Genomic DNA, 17,518 nt, shown 5'->3' with positions numbered 1-17,518 from the left:
CAATAAGTTCTTCTAAGTTTCGATGGGTGGCCCAATCTCTTCAGACTTTCTTCAGGAAGATAAGCCCCTCATCCCAGGTATGAATCATGTGAACCTCCTCTGAACTGCTTCTAGTGCAGTTGTATCTTTACAAATAAACTATACGCAATAGTCCAGATGTGGTCTCACCAAGGCCCTGTACAGCTGCAGGAAAGCTTCCCTACTTTTATTCCATTTCCTTTCTACTAAGTGCCAACATTCCATTTGTTTTACTAGTCACTTGCTGTACCTTCATACTACCTTTCTGTGATTCATGCACCAGGGCATCCAGATTCCCCTGTACCACCAGATTCTGTAATCTCTCTCCATAAAAATTGGAATGTGCTACCTGCCAAAGTGGACAAGTTCTCATTTACCGAAGTTATACTCTGCTAAATTTTTGCCCACTCGCTTAATTTGTCTCCTTGCAGACTTTTTGCCTTCTGTTGGCAACTTATTTTTCGATCTATCTTAGTGTCATTTAGCCATCTTACTTTTGATGTAGATGGTAAATAATGATTCCTGCACTTCAGAATGATAAACTGCATTTGATAAAGATAAAATGTTGGAGGAATTGAGTTAGAATTTAAAACAAGGATTTCTATATTGGGTGTAATCAGGTTAGTTATTCTAACAATGTTATTCTTCCTTTTACAGATTTTATTTGTGGCAGGCTTGTCCTTTGTAATTGGCTTAGAAAGGACTTTCAGGTTCTTCTTCCAAAAGCACAAAATGAAAGCTACGGGATTCTTTCTGGGTGGCATTTTTGTGGTGCTGGTTGGCTGGCCAGTAATAGGCATGGTCCTTGAAATTTATGGATTCTTTCTTTTATTCAGGTAAGGGACTCATACTGTGATTTGTTATCCACTGCACTGTCCGTAAAGCCAAGTGTGCTAAAGTTATGGATAGTTATATTTTGGGTAGTATAATTTAACAAAAAACATCAACCTCTTCTAACTGGACAATATAGCGACTGGAATGAATAGTTTGAAGTCATGTGTATTTGTAGCTAAATTTATAAAACCACACTTGGCTTAACTCATTTTATTCTTTAACTAAAGCTATTTATCTTTTCCTAGTATCTTACAAATAAAACGTCCGTTTAGATGTTTTTTATGCTCAAATTTTCATTTTCTAAGAGCCTATTTCTTTCCCTTTTTCTGCCAGGGGTTTCTTTCCAGTGGTGGTTGGCTTTATTAGACGAGTGCCTATATTAGGCTCTATTCTGAATTTACCTGGAATAAGCTCAGTAAGTATTTATATTCTTAAGTGCATGTTAGATTATTATCATACCATTTAAAGAAGATTGTTTTTATTCTGAATTCTTAGCCGTGCACTTGACAAATTTTGGTTCTTAAGTCCACAGTCAATAATTAGGGATGAATTATTGGGCTTGTTATTTAGTCAAACTATTTTGTGTCCTACCAACTGAAAGGGAAGAACCAAAAGGTGGACATAAATTGCAGAATTCCACAAATGCAGTGATAACCTTTCGAAGATGCTGAGTTGTTTGAAGTGGAACTTAGAGGTCAGAAAAACATCACTTGATCCATTGAGCTTATCCCATACAGTCAGACTGCATTTGAGTTTCATGATCCCTCATGGGGGGGGGTGGGGAATAAAAATCTAGGAAATTTCTCTCCTGCACCTTGCATAAAAAAAAAACTTGTGTTTAAGTGCTTGTGGGCAAAAATCTATTAGCCCCCATCTGTACCTTTGGAAAAGGAGCAGGCATTGATATCACACTCCAGATGAGAGTATAAATATTGAAAAATAACTCATTCCACACTAGGTGTAAACAAGGTCTTGTACAAGAACAATATAATTGCTGCCTTTTTTGTTTGTAGCAACCTTATAACTTACAATAATAAGCGCTCCTAAAGATATCCCGAGTAAAATCAATGCCTTTGATTTGAGAGATGGAACTATGACAAAAATCTTAAAACAATATAGATAATTTGTTCCAGTACTGCAAGACTAAGAACATAAGAAATAGGAGCAGGAGTAGGCCATCTAGCCCCTCAAGCCTGCCCCGCCATTCAGTAAGATCATGGCTGATCTGAAGTGGCTCAGTTCCACTTTCTGCTTTCTCCCCATAACTCTTAATCCCCTTGCCTACCAAAAATCTATCTACCCGCGTCTTAAATATATTTAGCGAGGTAGTCTCCACCACTTCAACAGGCAGAGAATTCCAGAGATTCAGCATCCTTTGAGTGAAGAAGTTCCTCCTCAACTCCGTTCTAAACCGCCCCCTCTTTATCTTGAGGCTGTGCCCCCTAGTCCTTCTGTCCTTTCTGAGCGGGAAGAACCTCTCCACCTCTACCCTATTCATCCCCTTCATCATCTTATACATCTCAATAAGATCCCCCTCATCCTTCTAAACTCCAACGAGTACAAGCCCAGTCTATTTAGTCTCTCTTCATAGTCTAACCCCCTCATCTCCAGTATCAGCCTAGTGAACCTCCCCTGCACTCCCTCCAAGGCCAAAATATCCTTGCGCAAGTGCAGCGACCAAAACTGCACACAGTACTCCAGCTGCGGCCTCACCAGTGCCGTGTACAGTTGCAGCAAGACCTCTCTCTACTTTTATATTCAATCCCCCCTCGCTATGAAGGCCAGCATCCCACTTGCCTTCCTGATCACCTGCTGCACCTGTAGGCTGGGTTTTTGCGACTCGTGCACAAGGACCCCCAGGTCCCTCTGCACCGTAGCATGCTGCAGCTTTTTGCCCTTTAAGTAGTAGTCCCTCCTACTATTATTCCTGCCAAAGTGGATAACCTCACACTTGCCAACATTGTATTCCATCTGCCAGGTCCTCGCCCACTTGCTCAGCCTATCTAGATCCCTCTGCAGACTTTCTACACCCTCCGCACAATTTGCTTTTTCACTTATCTTTGTGTCATCAGCAAATTTTGACACCCTACACTCAGCTCCCTCCTCTATATAAATGGTAAATAGCTGAGGCCCCAGCACCGATCCCTGGGGCACTCCACTAGTCACCAACCGCCAATCTGAATAGCACCCATTGACACCTACTCTCTGCCTCCTATTTGACAGCCAATCCTCTATCCAGACTAACACCTTACCCCCAACTCCATGCCCCCTAACCTTCTGTAATAACCTTTTGTGCGGCACCTTATCAAATGCCTTCTGAAAATCGAGAAACGTCACATCCACCAGTTCCCCTCCATCCACTGCACTAGACACATCCTCATAGAGTGCCAATAAATTCGTCAGACGTGACTTCCCCTTAACGAATCCATGCTGCGTCTGCTCTATCAAACAATTCTTATCAAGATGTCTCGCTATTTCTTCTTTGATGATGGATTCCAGCATTTTTCCTACAACAGACGTTAAACTAACCAGCCTATAATTCCCTGCCTTTTGCCTGCTACCCTTTTTAAACAGCAGCGTAACATTAGCCATTTTCCAATCTTCCAGCACTTCCCCGGAATCCAGCAAGGTTTGGAAAATAATCACTAACACATCCACTATCACCTCCGCCATTTCCTTCAGAACCCTGGGATGGATTCCATCCGGTCCTGGGGACTTGTCCACCATCAGTCCCACCAGTCTGTCGAGCACTACCTCTCTAGTGACAATGATCTCATTCAGGCCCTCAACTCCTACCATCCTTCTATTGTTAATACCTGGCAAACTATTCGCGTCCTCCTCTGTGAAGACCAAAGCAAAAAACTTATTCAAGGTCTCAGCCATTTCCTCATCCCCCCCCCACCACTAAATCCCCCCTCTCATCCTCTAAGGGTCCAACATTCACCCTAGCCAGCCTCCTCCTCTTTATATATTTATAAAAACTCTTACTATCCTTTTTTAATATTTAGCACTAGTTTAGCTTCATAGTCTATCCTTCCTTTCTTTATCAGCTTCTTCGTCATTCTTTGTTGATTTTTAAACCTCTCCCAATCCTCTACTCGCCCACTACCTTTAGCCACTCCAAACACGTCAGCTTTTAATTTAATACGCTCCTTTATTTCCTTCGTTAACCATGGCTGATTATCCCTTCTCCTACGATCCTTCTTTACCATCGGAATAAATTTCTGCTGAGCACCAAGAAAGATCTCCTTAAAGATCCTCCACATTTCCTCAGCAGTCCTACTGACCAATCTGCGCCCCCAATCTATGTTTGCCAATTCCCCTCTCATCCTATCGTACTCCCCTCTGCTCAAACAGGACACAGGTCCAGGATTCTACTTTCTCATCAAATGTCTAAGTGAGACATTTATGAAGTACCGTGACGTCAGTGGACAATATGGAGATACTTGTAGATTGAGAATGGGTTAAAATGAGAGCATTTTCCAAATTGGTGATGAACCACTGTCAATCCATTTGTTCTACTTTCATTTCATGTGAACAGAATTCATTATCAACTGTATCAAACAGTTGATGCAAAAAGGTAAGATCCTGCCTAACACGCTTCTTTGTATTTGAGGGAGAAACAACTCAAATAGACTGTGTAAACTCTATGACCTAGAGCCTAGGAAATGCACAATTCTAATTATAAGACTTGCCACAATAAAGGAAGTGTGATATGACTCAGGACAGGGCTGCCATTCTTCCAGCTTTACGTAATGACCTAGATTCAAACTCCATGCAAAATTATCCAGTTTGCAGATGATCCCAAATTCAAGACAATGAAGTTGGAAAAGGCAAGTCAGAAATTACAAAATGAGTTTAGCACAGTGTATAAGTGAGCAGAACAGTTGCAGATGGAATATAACCCCAACAGGTGTAAAGTATGGCAAATTTAAATAAATGACCTAAACAGTATGTAAATAGCTGCTGATGGAAATGTCGGTGCATTTAAGTTTGACATCATATTTAGTCAATGGAGAGCATCAATTATCAAGGCTAGTACTAGTTACTGACCTAATATGCTTGGACCATAACTTGCGCGTGTATCCAATTCTGACTGCCAAGAAACAAAATATGTTCAAGCATTGGAGGCAAGAAAAGCAGGAGGATGATGATTTGGGTTGGGGGAGGGGAACCTAGTGAGCAAAGACTGGAGAAAAATGGAAGTTTCAGCTTTTAAAATCAGCTAATAGTTGCTTCTTCTCTAAACTTGTGAATTGCTGTTTCATGTTGAACTGTAGGTGTAGAAAGAGGATATGTTCTAAACAGTAAAAAGTAAATTTAGGACTAATAAAGATATTCTTCAAACAGTATTAAGTGTGTAGATCACGCTTCCAGAGTAGTGGATGTAAGACCCCTTTTAATTCTTTAAGAAACAATTTCATTCATCCAGGGAGATCTATATGTCTGTCATGCTTCCTGTGGTCAAGTAATCTGCTGACTTGCTGTCCATCTCAGACCGGAAAGAACAGTTACATGGATGAGCTACTGAGAATTATCCACCCATAAAGCTGCTCTAAACATGAATTATGCTCTTTGGTTCTATTGTTTTCACTATTTTAAGTATTGTACTTATCAGTTGAATCTTTTTCACTAATCGTGGCATTACGAACATTGCTAATTCTCCAATAAAATTTGGGTAAAGTTGGTTAAAGGTTGAAATAAGTCATGGGAATAAATGCTTAGATTCTCATTTGAAACAACTCAAGTTATATCTAGCACTTAGTTACTTCCAATTTTGATTTGTCTTATAACGACCTTATAGTGGTGTTAGAGTTACGTCACTGGGGAAGGTGGTGTGACCTTTATTTATAGGTAATACATAACCTGAACTTTCTGGCATAGATTTGAGCCCCCAACTGTGATGACAGTATTCCAGCTGTCATCCATTTATCAGGCGTAAAAGTATGTGACTTCACCACAGAATTGCTAGCAGAGTCATTTTAATCTCTGGTATTCAGCTACAAACAGGTGCATTTGGTATTTTTACAGTGGAAACTGTTAGACTTTTTTTTGTATTAGGGCAATGGGCAACAATTAAGCCCAGAGTATTTTATTGACACATTTTCTTTCTGTATATCAAGTTTTTGTTTTAGGTGATACATTGTGTAATTTGTGGAAGAACCTGCCATGTTAGGTAGCTCAAAGAATTACAGTGCAGATAATCTGGCAGTCAGTTGGGATTGATGCAACAAGTCACTGCTTTTGCAGTGTTTATTTTGATCTACTGGTAACTAGCATTGAAGTTTATCCTTTATGATTTAAAAGATGCTCAAAGTGACTGGCCCTTCATTATTTTGAGCATAGGATTGAAGAATTTATGGCTACAACTCCTTACTGAGGGATTCTTATCACATTTTCTTGAGATTAAAAAGTAATTGAATCTTATGGGATATTGTTTTTCTGCCTTCATTTAATTTGTTTGATTCGTATCGATAAAGAACCTAAGTCACTTATTTCTCCTTTCAAGTGAGGAACCACGCATACACTGAGAATGTGTGAATAGTACAAAAATACCCATACATCTGAAGTGTTTCTTGAGTATTCTAGTTCTGAGTTGTGTCAACAAATCCTCATCATTAAGCCATTTGTCATCTTATGCACAGAGTTTGGTATTAACTATTGCTTGGATAATAGTCATATTTTCAAGCATTTTAAGGAAAAGGCATATGAACTAAAATACAACTTCATTTTATTCTCTTTTTAAAGTGTGGTGGGCCTTCCCCGACTAATAGGAATACCCGTAGACTCTAATGCGAGCGTAGGTCTTGTTTGCTTCTACAACTGTCTGATATGTAATGGCAGCAAAGTGGGCACCAGAACAGAGAGGCAGCCTGGACAGTGCCTGCGCAATGTGGAATTGTTGAAAAAGCAAATTTAAAATGTCAGTTACTCCAATTCAGCAGCAGGGATGGGAGAGGGGGAGCAATGTCAATGAATATTGAAGATGAACTTCAGCTGAAGAATGAGGAAGACATGCCAAAGCTAGGTAATAATCATTCATTTATATTTAATATGCATTAGGATTGTAGATTCAGAAAGCAGGCAAGCAATTCATTTGATTGGATGGGAAACAGTGAAATTAAAAAGCATTTTGAACAGCTCACCATAATAGGAATTGATGCTTTCCTCAAGCAATTTCCTTTCATTTACAGCAATAGCAAATTCCTAATTCGATAAATTAGGAAGACCATAAAAATCTACTTGCTAGGGTTTACCTATTTCCAGTGGTTTTTGAGTTGAAGGTTAGTTGCTGGGAAAAATGGAAATCGCGAATGGAGTGAGTGCACAGTTTATTAGGGCAGAGGATGCTTTTGGCCTGTATCTCCCTGTGCCATTGAGGCAAATGTGAATATTTTCCATTGCCGGCAGTTGCTAACTTTGCAATAGCTGAAGTAAAGTAATTGCATTTATTAATTGCAGAAAATGGTAATTAGTTGCATTTAAGCAGATTTCCCCAACAAATTTTTCAGTGTTTCATAATCGATAATCCTTGTAATAATTTCTTGTTTGTGGGACTTCCACCTAGATTTTCCATCCGTCTCATTTTCAGTTTTATAATTTCAGAATGCTTTGATTACCATCTCGCTGTGGGGTGGGGGGGGTGTCAAAGTCTTGTTTGCTCTGTAAAATTCAATTATTGTTTGCAGAAAGGTGAGATTGGATTTGGTGGAAATATATATTTCTTAAAATCTAATGCTGGAAATTGAACGTGAAGGCAATTCCAGAAATGCTCAGCAGGTCTGTTAGTTTTTCAGAAAGAAAGGACAGGTCAATGTTTTTCCCATCAGAACCCTCCCATCAGTTCTGAATGCTACCCACCCAAAATGTAAGCTGCCTTTTCTCTTCAAAAGCTTGAGTGTATTACGTTCGCGGCCAGGTGTCCCTGGAGAGGGAGCACGCGGTGTCCGCGGGCACAGTCGAGGCCTTCCGTGCCCGTTGGGCACCGCAGGGGCTGAGGTGCCTTATAGACCCCAACAATCACATTTTGATTTGACGTGTCTTAAGTTTCCTTTGTACTTTTTGTTTCTGTTCGGGCCGTTCCCCCTTCTTTTGGGGAGCTGCCCCCTTTTTCTTTGTCCGAATGTAATTTAAGTTTGTTTACTTGGTTTGACCCAAAAGACACCCAGCATTTTCTGTATTTTAGCAGCAGTTGACACATCTCTGATCATCTGACTATAGTGGACTTGCTGTGGTAGGTCAGCTATTTAAAGGCAGAAGTGGCGCTTATCCTAATTGTGAAAACTTTTACTTAGATGCAAAAGATGTCTTGATATTGTAACATTGTGTCACTTGGAACAGTTAATAGCTCAATTGCCTTTAATTCAGAGATTATAGGTTTAAGCCCCACTGCAGGACTTGAATAGGTAGCCCATTCTAATAGTCCAGTACAGTATTAATCGCGTGTTGTATTATTAGATCTAGTGTCTATCAGAGGATTGTTAAAGCGGTCATATCTTCCTGGCGGCCAGATATAAAGATTCATGTTAATGGAGCGGGCGGCAGGGGTTAATGCTACAAGGTCTTATGGTATCTGGCCAACATTGCAATCTCAAAAAGCACCAGAAGCAAATAATTGGTCATTGATCTTAACTTGCTGTTTCTGGTACTGAGTTATGCACAGTTGACCCTCGGGGGTGGCATGGTAGCACAGTGGGGGTTAGCACTGCTGCTTCACAGCGCCAGGGACCCAGGTTCAATTCCTGGCTTGGGTCACTGTCTGTGTGGAGTCTGCATGTTCTCCCTGTGTCTGCGTGGGTTTCTTTTGGGTGCTCTGGTTTGCTCCCACATTCTGAAAGATGTACTGGTTAGATGCATTGACCCCAACAGATGCTGGAGTATGGTGACTGGGAATTTCAGTTACTTCATTGAATGTTAATTTAAGCCTTACTTGTGACTAATAAATAAACTTTAGTTTGTCAACAGAGCAGCAGTGCCAACCACACTTCAAATGTAATTTGTTCATTGTGAACTGCTTTAGGCTATGTTTATGAAAGCATAAGCTGTTGCATAGTTGCAACTTTTTGTACTGTAATGTTCTCATCTCCCTTTATGATATTCAGCATTTTGCATTTCATCAATTTTTCGCCATCCTTCCCTCCCATCAACACAGCAGTGTGTATCATCTACTAGATGGGCTGCAGCAGTTCACCAAGCCTCCCTCAAAAGTACTTTCCAAACCTCAGTCTAGAACAAAGGCAGCAGAGACATGGGAACGCCACCACCTGCAGGTTCCCCTCCAAGTCATTCGCCATCCTGACTTGGAACTATACCGCTCTTCTTTCACTGTCGCTGGGTCCATACCCTGGCATTCCCTCCTGTTATTCATTTACCACATGGACTGCCGCAGTTCAAGAAGGCAGCTCACCACCACCTTCTTGAGAGTAATTATGGGTGGGCAATAAGCCAACAACATCCACATTCTGTGAACAAATGCAATTTTTAAAAAAAGTTGTATAGATGAATGGCAAGGGAAAGTGAGTTGTGAATAATTTCCATATGGAAATTCAATAATGGACTTTATGCTAGTCATGTGCTAAAGTAGGTTGAAGTGGTGTGAGCAAAAGTAGAAGAGTCAGTCATACCAAAAAAATTCTCAAATTTAAGTGACCTTTGAAATTGGCCGTATTCAGAACGTACAGCATGGATTGATGAACAACATTGACCCTATTGGAGCTTCTGTTTTCTATGCAGGCAGAATATCCAACCCTCAAGTTCAATTTGTTTTGAAATTATTGATGGTTCTGCCATTAGGTGTTAATCAACATTGTCATCCCCACACATTGTAGCAGAAAGTCCTCCTAAGCTAACAGTTTCTGGGAGTCCACGTTTAAAATTTCAAGCTCCCAATTCACAGCTCCTTTTCAAATCATCCACTGTTGTGCATTCCGTTCATTTTGTATTTCGTTGAAATTAACCTGCAAGAAAATGTTTACAGAATCAAGGCATCTAATGCTTTGAAGAATGAATTTGCTGGTGCTATGCTACTTGTTAATAATTGTTCCGTTAAATATCTTTAAAGCTGACGATATCATAAAGGAGGCTGAGCATGAAGTACGTACCTTGTTACATTTTCATAATGGTTTTGTTTGCATAACCTGGAAGAACACTGCTGCCAGCAGCAGTTTAGTTCAGTTTTTTTTAACTACGCTATGTTATAACCTAAATTTACAAACTGCAAGATAAGCTAAAAAAAGACATAGGGCAATTGCATCCTGTGCCACTGGTCAGAACTCGCACGCAAAGTGCAGCCTATTGACAAATCACAAGTGTGCTGCCTGCAACCTGCCATCCATTGAGACTAATGGGCAGATAGTGACCATGGCTGCACTCTGAATTTTTTAATAAGTCACTTGCTTCGTCCAACTCTCCAAAGATGTTGTGGCTCTTAGGGAATATAATTGCTGATGGAAATACCATGGCATTAATATTCCTTGGGCTGGATGACATGTTTCACTGACTCTATTGGTATCGTCTTAACCAAAAAAAAAATCCAATTATCAGAGTTAATATCAAAAGTTGATGCTTTTTTAATCTGATATGACATTGTGTAGCATACTGATCAGATTTGGCCCCACTTATGCTATGATCTCAGCATAGAAGTACTTAGTTTTTTGACTGTGCTGAAAGTGCAGAGGAGATGGCAACAGGGTTGAATTCTATTAACATTCTTTTCCAGTGTTGATGCAGTGGATAGCGGAGGTGTTTGTACCATGTCAATTAGTATCAATGAGTAGTTGAGTATTTGAAACATTCTCGTAGTCCATTAGTGAGATGTTTTATCTTATTTTCTATTTCCTTTTGCTAAAGTATCATTGTGCTGTGCATATTCCTTGATCAGGGAACTAGACAAGAAACCTGCTGGAAGTACTATTATGTTGTAAACTGCACTGTCCCTCTCTCCCTCACTATAAGTTAGATTAGAAAGCTTACTATTCAGATAATTATGGAAAAGGATCTCTTTAAAAGATGTGCAAGTTAGGTGGATTGGCCATGCTGAATTGTTCCATAGTGTGCCAAGATCTACAGGTTAGAGGAGTTGGATTATATGTGGCACTATAGGGCCTGAGTAAGGTGCTGTATTGGAGAGTCAGTGCAGACATGATAAGCCAAATGGCCTCTTTCTGTGCTGTAGGGATTCTATGATCCTGTACCTCTGTACTAATTACAGCCCCAGTTTGTATCCCCATGCACTCAGTATCTTTCATACTGTTGCTTTGGATTATGAATGCCTGTTGTTAATCTACATTTGTGTTCAAAGTATGAAGACTGACTACCAAAGTAGTCATGGAATGTTTGCTGTGATTCAGGAACAGAAGGATTGGACTGGCTTCTGTTTTTGGAAGACTAAGCACAACATGGAAGGTTAAAAATAGGACAATAGTTGATGAAAGTTTATGAAGTGAAAGAAACTAACCACATGAGTTGGTTGAAAGGATTACTAGGAGTATCTTGGACAATAAGAATCAAGAATAATGGAAGAACATGGAATAAAAATACAGGAAATAGTCAGCAGGTTAGATAACATTTATGGAGAGTTAATGTTTTAGATCAGTGACCTTTTTATCAACTGGAAAGGGTTAGAGATGTGATTTAATAAATTTCCAGGTTCAATACTGAGCTCAACAATTTGAGATTCAAACCAGTCTTCCCATTATTTTGCGAGTAGGTCCTTATAACAGTTCTGCTTTTGGTATTTGCAACTCCTATAGACCCATCTTCTGTATACCACCCATCCAATATCACTTCTGCCCTCTACCCTACCACAGGTTTTAGTTCTTTCTTCCAATCTCTCTTCTTCCCCTTTCTGGCTTCTGCACATTTTTTAAAAACTGATTTCCCCCTTGACTATTTTTCAGTTCTTTTCCAGGGATATACATTTAACAAGACAGCCCAGCTAAATCAACTCCAGCAATAATGCAATCGACTTGTTTGACCCCGTGATGGCTGCTGAACTAATTGGAATGTAATCGTGGTAGTAGTGTGCTGAACTGTTAGCTGGTTTTAGAGCTGGAAACAGGTGGCATCCGATGTAGTGTAGCATAGACTTCACTGGGAAAAGGGAGAAAATACCTCCTGAGAAGCTTGCCCTGATCAGAAACTTTCTAATTTACTTTGCTGCAGAAAGTTGTTTTCACACATGGAGGACTGCCAAAGTTATGATCATAAGCACAATTCAACTTCCAGTTCAATATAACCTAATGTTAAATGTGCAGTCAAGTTAAATCAATAATGCCTTCAAAGGATATCATTTACTTGATTTAAATGATTTCTATGATAAAAGGAGTCTAGGAGTTAGTTTGGTTTTAGTCCTGCTCTTCAGGTCAGTGCATGGTGTGAAGTGAGTTAACTGTATTGATTTTGTACATAGGCAGTGCAGCAATGAGTTTTCAATACGCATCCTAATTGTCACTGATGTAAGACAATAGTATGAACATTATTGAATATTTAAATCTAATGTAATAACACCTCTTGCTTATATTTTGGTTAATTACAATTTCCTTTTTATTTTTGCAGTTTGTAGATAAAGTTGGTGAAAGCAACAGCATGGTATAACAGACTGGATGGACAACTACAGAAGTATACTGTATAATATATTTATAAGGTTTACCTGAGGCAAACATTTCTAAATTTATATTTTACTGAGTTACCTGTGTAGGAGCAAATAAAACTTGATAACATTCTTTGTTACAAAATATTTTGTCATAGAGGGGGGAAAGCTGGTCATGGCTTTGAATTCCACTCTTTTTGACCTTTCCTCCCCTCCCCCGTGTTCTCAATGTCTCTTTGGGTGGGATGCTTTGCACCACCATCGTCCACCAGGAAGGGTAAGATGGGCTGAGGGCTCCACGACTACCACCGTCAATGCTGCTCAATGACTATCTGGAAAGAAGTGGACCGTACGCAGGGTGAGTTGGACCAAGCAAGACTGACTTAGAAGGAACACCTTAATTTTTATAACATTGAACCTTTGTTCAACCAAAACGAGTTTGAAAAATCAGAAGGACTCCATCTCACCTTGCCACTTCTTGGTTTGCAAGTCAAATTTTGAAACACTTGAATGGAAGAAGCCTTGTCCCATTTTTCACTTAAAAATATATGCATGGCTGATCTTATCTTTCAGATAAAATAACTAGCTTGCATTCACGATTGTCTTGCCCCAATTGTGTGTGTCTCTCTCTCCCTGCAGTTATTTTTGATCACGTCATTGTCTCTTGTTGTACCTGCGAAGACCAGGTTAATGATGAGTTTTTATCTTTTGTGACTGCCTCACTTGGCAGGAATTTTGTGCAAACGGGCATCTGACTTATTATGTACCTTTAACTGGTGATTATAGGTAGCAGATTTTTTTTTTAAAAAGAAAGGTTATCTTTTCAAACATGCAAGTTCTTCTCGGTGTTAAACTATTGTAAATAAATGTTTGAAGCAAAAGATTATCACTAACTTTTTTAACAAAATGTTCCCTTCATAATGTAGTTGTTACTAAGTGTGTTTTCCTTATCTGTGCAGGTTTTTGTAGTCCCGATATTTATCTGCCAATGGAAGAATTGGCAGGAGTAGTAAAAAAATAACTGACTTCCTCTGGCATGGGTATAATTCTCGATCAAAAAGTTCACCTCTCTTAGAATTAGAGGTTGATGCCATCTGAACTGATATATCAGATCACTTGTTTGAAATATTGAAAAGACTAATGTTAACATTTATGTTGCTTCATTGGCCATCAGGGCGTTTGTTGACTTTGCAACTTCAGAAACCAAATGTCGTCAAAACTAAGTGAGACAGTATGAAACCACCAGAACAGCTGGTGCAAGTTTCATGGAATGTACGCTTTCATAAGTAATTGTGTCTAAGATGCTAGCTCAGCTGGCAGCATAAACTACTGGGGGAAAATCAGCCAAGAATGTAATCAAGAATGAGGGTGTATTTTGGAAGAAAAAACAAAAATTCAAATTTGATAGGAATATAATTCAAGTTTGTGTGCACACCAAACCAAGACTGCAAATTCTAGTACTCGTTCCAGCACAAAGTAGGTAGAGTTTGTTTGCAATGTACATGGCAAGTGCGAAACGTGTCAGAATTGCATTTTTTTTTGTATGCCGCTGTCCACCTTGAGAGCGGAAGTCAATGCGTTGTGCATCCTTTGTGAATATGTGCCCAGAACATGACATTGTCATCTTTCTAGACTGCAGAAAGAAAATAAAAGTTAATTATGGTTGTCCACATTTTTCTATTGTACTGAAAAGAAAAGTTTGCATGTATTTAATATGCCAATCCTTCCAAACTTACACACCTTGTTGAACAAATCTTTTATACTGTTGTATTAAATTGATTGTGGGGAGGAAGTCAGGAAATCATTGTGTGCATCTCTTTTTCATCTATTCCATCTCTGTCATGAGAATGCAGGTCTTTCTGTTTTACAATTTGTCTTTAAAGATGGCTTTAAGTTGGAAAATAGAATTTATCCTGATTTCATGAGCACTGTAGTGAAGAAATTAAAGAAATCTGATGTCCCTAAAATTAACAGGTTTGCGGGAGCACAAAAGTCTCAAGCCTAGCCTGTGTCCCACCTCAGTGTGTTTAAAACCAACATTGCAGAATCCATCGTTCTGGTCTCCACGGACCTCCAAGCAGGTGGGTACTTGTGTAAAGGACACGTTAGTAAACTACAGTCTTGAAAAAAATGACTCTAACCTGTCTTCGTGAAGCAGCTAAAATAAGCCAAATATTGGCAGTGCAGCAGATCAGCAACTGTGGTAGTACTGGTGTTCTGAATCAAAAATATCGCGTAAGTGTATTTTGAAGATATTTGAATTCACTTTGTGGCTAGTCTGGAGTTTGTCTTTTTTGCTGGGTTTGATCACCAAAGCTATGTTGCACATATACTACAGTTAACTAATGTCTGCATGCACTATGAAAAGGGAAAGGATTCAACAACATTTTAGGTGACCTCTGGGAAAAGCGAAATCTCATTGCCTGCCACCCCCCCCCCCCCCATTATTCCTCATCTGTCAACTTCTGTTGTGTTTGAAGTTCCAATATCCTAACAACTGGGGAGGTCTGATTCTGAAATAAGGCATGGTTATTCAGATATAAGCAATGCATTTTTCCATTTCAACGGCAAGATTCTGTAGCGCTATCTTGGATATCTGTGATACAATTCCTAGGCCTGTCATGTTGTCATTACTCTTATTGCAAAACAATAACTTGCTTCATGGGATTGATACAGAATAAGAAATTGTGAAGTATGTCAGGAGAATTGACAGCAGGCAATGCAAGAGAGGATTTTTAGGACAATTTTGAAACTGGGGAGATAAGAAACAAGCTAGTGGTTTAGTGATGAAAATTCCCCAAATAGAGAGTTAACGTTTGAAGACTGAACTACGGAGATGAGAGCAGTAGGTGCACAGTAAGTCAGGTTGAGAAGGTGGAATATCTATCTAAACTGATTGGGAGGGTTGTAGCAGGTAGAATGAGAGATTTTAAAATCAGGCAAGGGTTTGGGAATATTTAGGCAAAGGAAGGCAGTAGAAATTGGTATGGATAGGGCTGGTTGAGCCAGACCAGGATGTCAGAAGTGGATTTCAGTAGTAGGGAGGCTGTTAAGGATTTGAGTCTGGGACTGATAAAAGTAGTTTCAGCAGAGGTGAAGTCTGGGCCAAGACACAAAGTTGCAGAGTATGTTATATAGTGACACTTAAGGCGTCATCTGGAGCATTCAGGCTTAATTCAGAACAAAGTTTCTCTTTATTGATGAAGAACTTGTGTAGGGATTTGCAGCCTGCTAGGTTTCTCGAATCTTTATATTCCATGACTTTCAGATCTATTTTGATAGAGAGAGGCCTCTACCCTCTGGTGATCATTCTCTGTTCCCATCGCTCCCTCAAGCCGAGTGACTTTTCTGCTGTACTGTCATAAAGAGATGGACACCACACTCATGACCTACATCCTCCCTTTAATTCTTTTCATAAAATCTTCAAAATTGATTGACTCAAAGACACATTCTAAATAAATATTATTCACAAGTTAAGCATTTGTAAATTTTTGAAGCAGTTCAGTGATGAGATTTTGAGGTTTACATTTGGCATAACTTCTAGTAGGCTTCAATGCTGCACAGGCCAAATGTGGTCTTGCATGAGACTATTTCAAATTCAGTCTAGACTGTGTACTGACCATAGACTACAACTTTACTCTGGACGGTGCTACTCTCTAATCCTCTGATCCTTTGCTGTGTTGAGCAGCTTGAACTATCATGCATATATCGTCAGTACAACGCAGTCTTTATGTTTTGACAATTCTTTCACAATCTATCACTTGTGAGGGACATGATCGAGGCACTCTCTTCCTGATATTTGGATTGTGTGATTGTTTCTTCTAGTCTTGGCATTTATATTAGTGTTACCATTTAAAGTTAATTTATTAGTCTGGTCCCCTCTCAGTCCAAAATTAGTCTAATATGGCTATACACTAGCAGAGGCAGTTCCTGGCTGGTTCTCTAGCTGGGAGCTGGCTCTTATACCTCTGATATAGCAACATCCCCACTATAAGATTGGTTTACATATTACCAAAACATCAAATTCAGGCTACTGTTATTCAAATGCCTAATTTAAACTGACTGGGTAAACTTTAAAAACTGCCTGTTATCTTGGAAACACTACTGCCTAGCCTTTCGATACAACGGCTGGAATTTTACTGGCATGCCTGCCCCGATTCTGGGTGCAGGCAAGGCTCGGAGAACAGCATTCCCCATTGGCCTCGGGTGGGATCTTATGAATCCTGGGCGGATATACCGGTCAAATTCTGCCCAGTGTTTCAGTCTATATACTGCGTGCACCTGCACTTTTTTTAAAAAAACTCAAGTACAGAAAAGAAGCTACCTTTTTAACAGACCATGCAATTTTACATTTTTTTTATAATTTTACAAACCGCCAAATTCTAACATTCTACTCAACATCGCAGCATAATACAATATGACACTTAAGTATATGAATGGTTAAACACACCATTTCTCTGAGATTACCTTTTGTTCCCAAACTGTACCCACGTTCCTTGAACTCACGTGGATACCCCCTTTTCCGAAAGAACATCCAATTTTGTAACTCTAAGTCAAATGCAGCTCATAGTTATCACACAATGCAGCTCAGGGAAATGAATATGGTTTTAACTAGCACCTGGAGGAAACCCATGCCCATAGGGAGAACGTGCAAACTTCTCACACACACACAGACTTGAGGATGGAATTGAATCTGTGCCACTGGCCGTATGACCTGCAAGGATAAGGTACACCAGATGCAGAGGGATGTGGGCTGGTCATATTTCATTCCTTTAACTCCTGGAGGAGTCAACAAAATACTCGAAACAACTTCTAGCAGTGAAGAATCTTGAGCTTGCTGAAGGTATTTTCTCTGATAACCTGGAGATATTCCTAAAAGAATGTTGACTTTCGTCACCCTCTGAACATTTAGAGCCAACTGTAAATTGATCCCTCAAAGCAAAGGTGATTTCTCTTAGAAGGTTAGCAACATTCCAAGAAATTAAAAGTAGTTTTGGTGACTTCAGTAACATTTTGCACTATCTGATAAATCTGAGGCTAGTTCCATCGCTTGGATTTATGAACCAAAATCTTTGC

General features: G+C 39.6%; 1 protein-coding gene across 2 annotated transcripts in view; it reads left to right on the top strand.

Annotated features, from left to right (window-relative positions):
• Positions 1 to 14,403, top strand: part of golt1ba (golgi transport 1Ba) — a 29,149-nt gene extending 14,746 nt beyond the window's left edge. Inside the window, exons 3-6 of one of the 2 annotated variants that reach the window (XM_080207211.1) lie at positions 676 to 854; positions 1,186 to 1,267; positions 9,914 to 9,945; positions 12,409 to 14,403. In XM_080207211.1, coding sequence (XP_080063337.1) covers positions 676 to 854; positions 1,186 to 1,267; positions 9,914 to 9,928 — 276 coding nt within the window. In that variant the 3' untranslated portion in view covers positions 9,929 to 9,945; positions 12,409 to 14,403. The remainder of the gene's footprint in view (positions 1 to 675; positions 855 to 1,185; positions 1,268 to 9,913; positions 9,946 to 12,408) is intronic. The other variant, XM_080207210.1, reaches the window with a different exon arrangement.
• The last annotated feature ends 3,115 nt before the right edge of the window (positions 14,404 to 17,518 follow it).

This window comes from Carcharhinus amblyrhynchos, chromosome 19 (assembly GCF_965287045.1).
Source record: "Carcharhinus amblyrhynchos chromosome 19, sCarAmb.v2.hapA, whole genome shotgun sequence".
Classification (NCBI taxonomy): Eukaryota; Metazoa; Chordata; class Chondrichthyes; order Carcharhiniformes; family Carcharhinidae; genus Carcharhinus; species Carcharhinus amblyrhynchos.
This window is presented reverse-complemented; position numbering and strand designations above follow the sequence as displayed.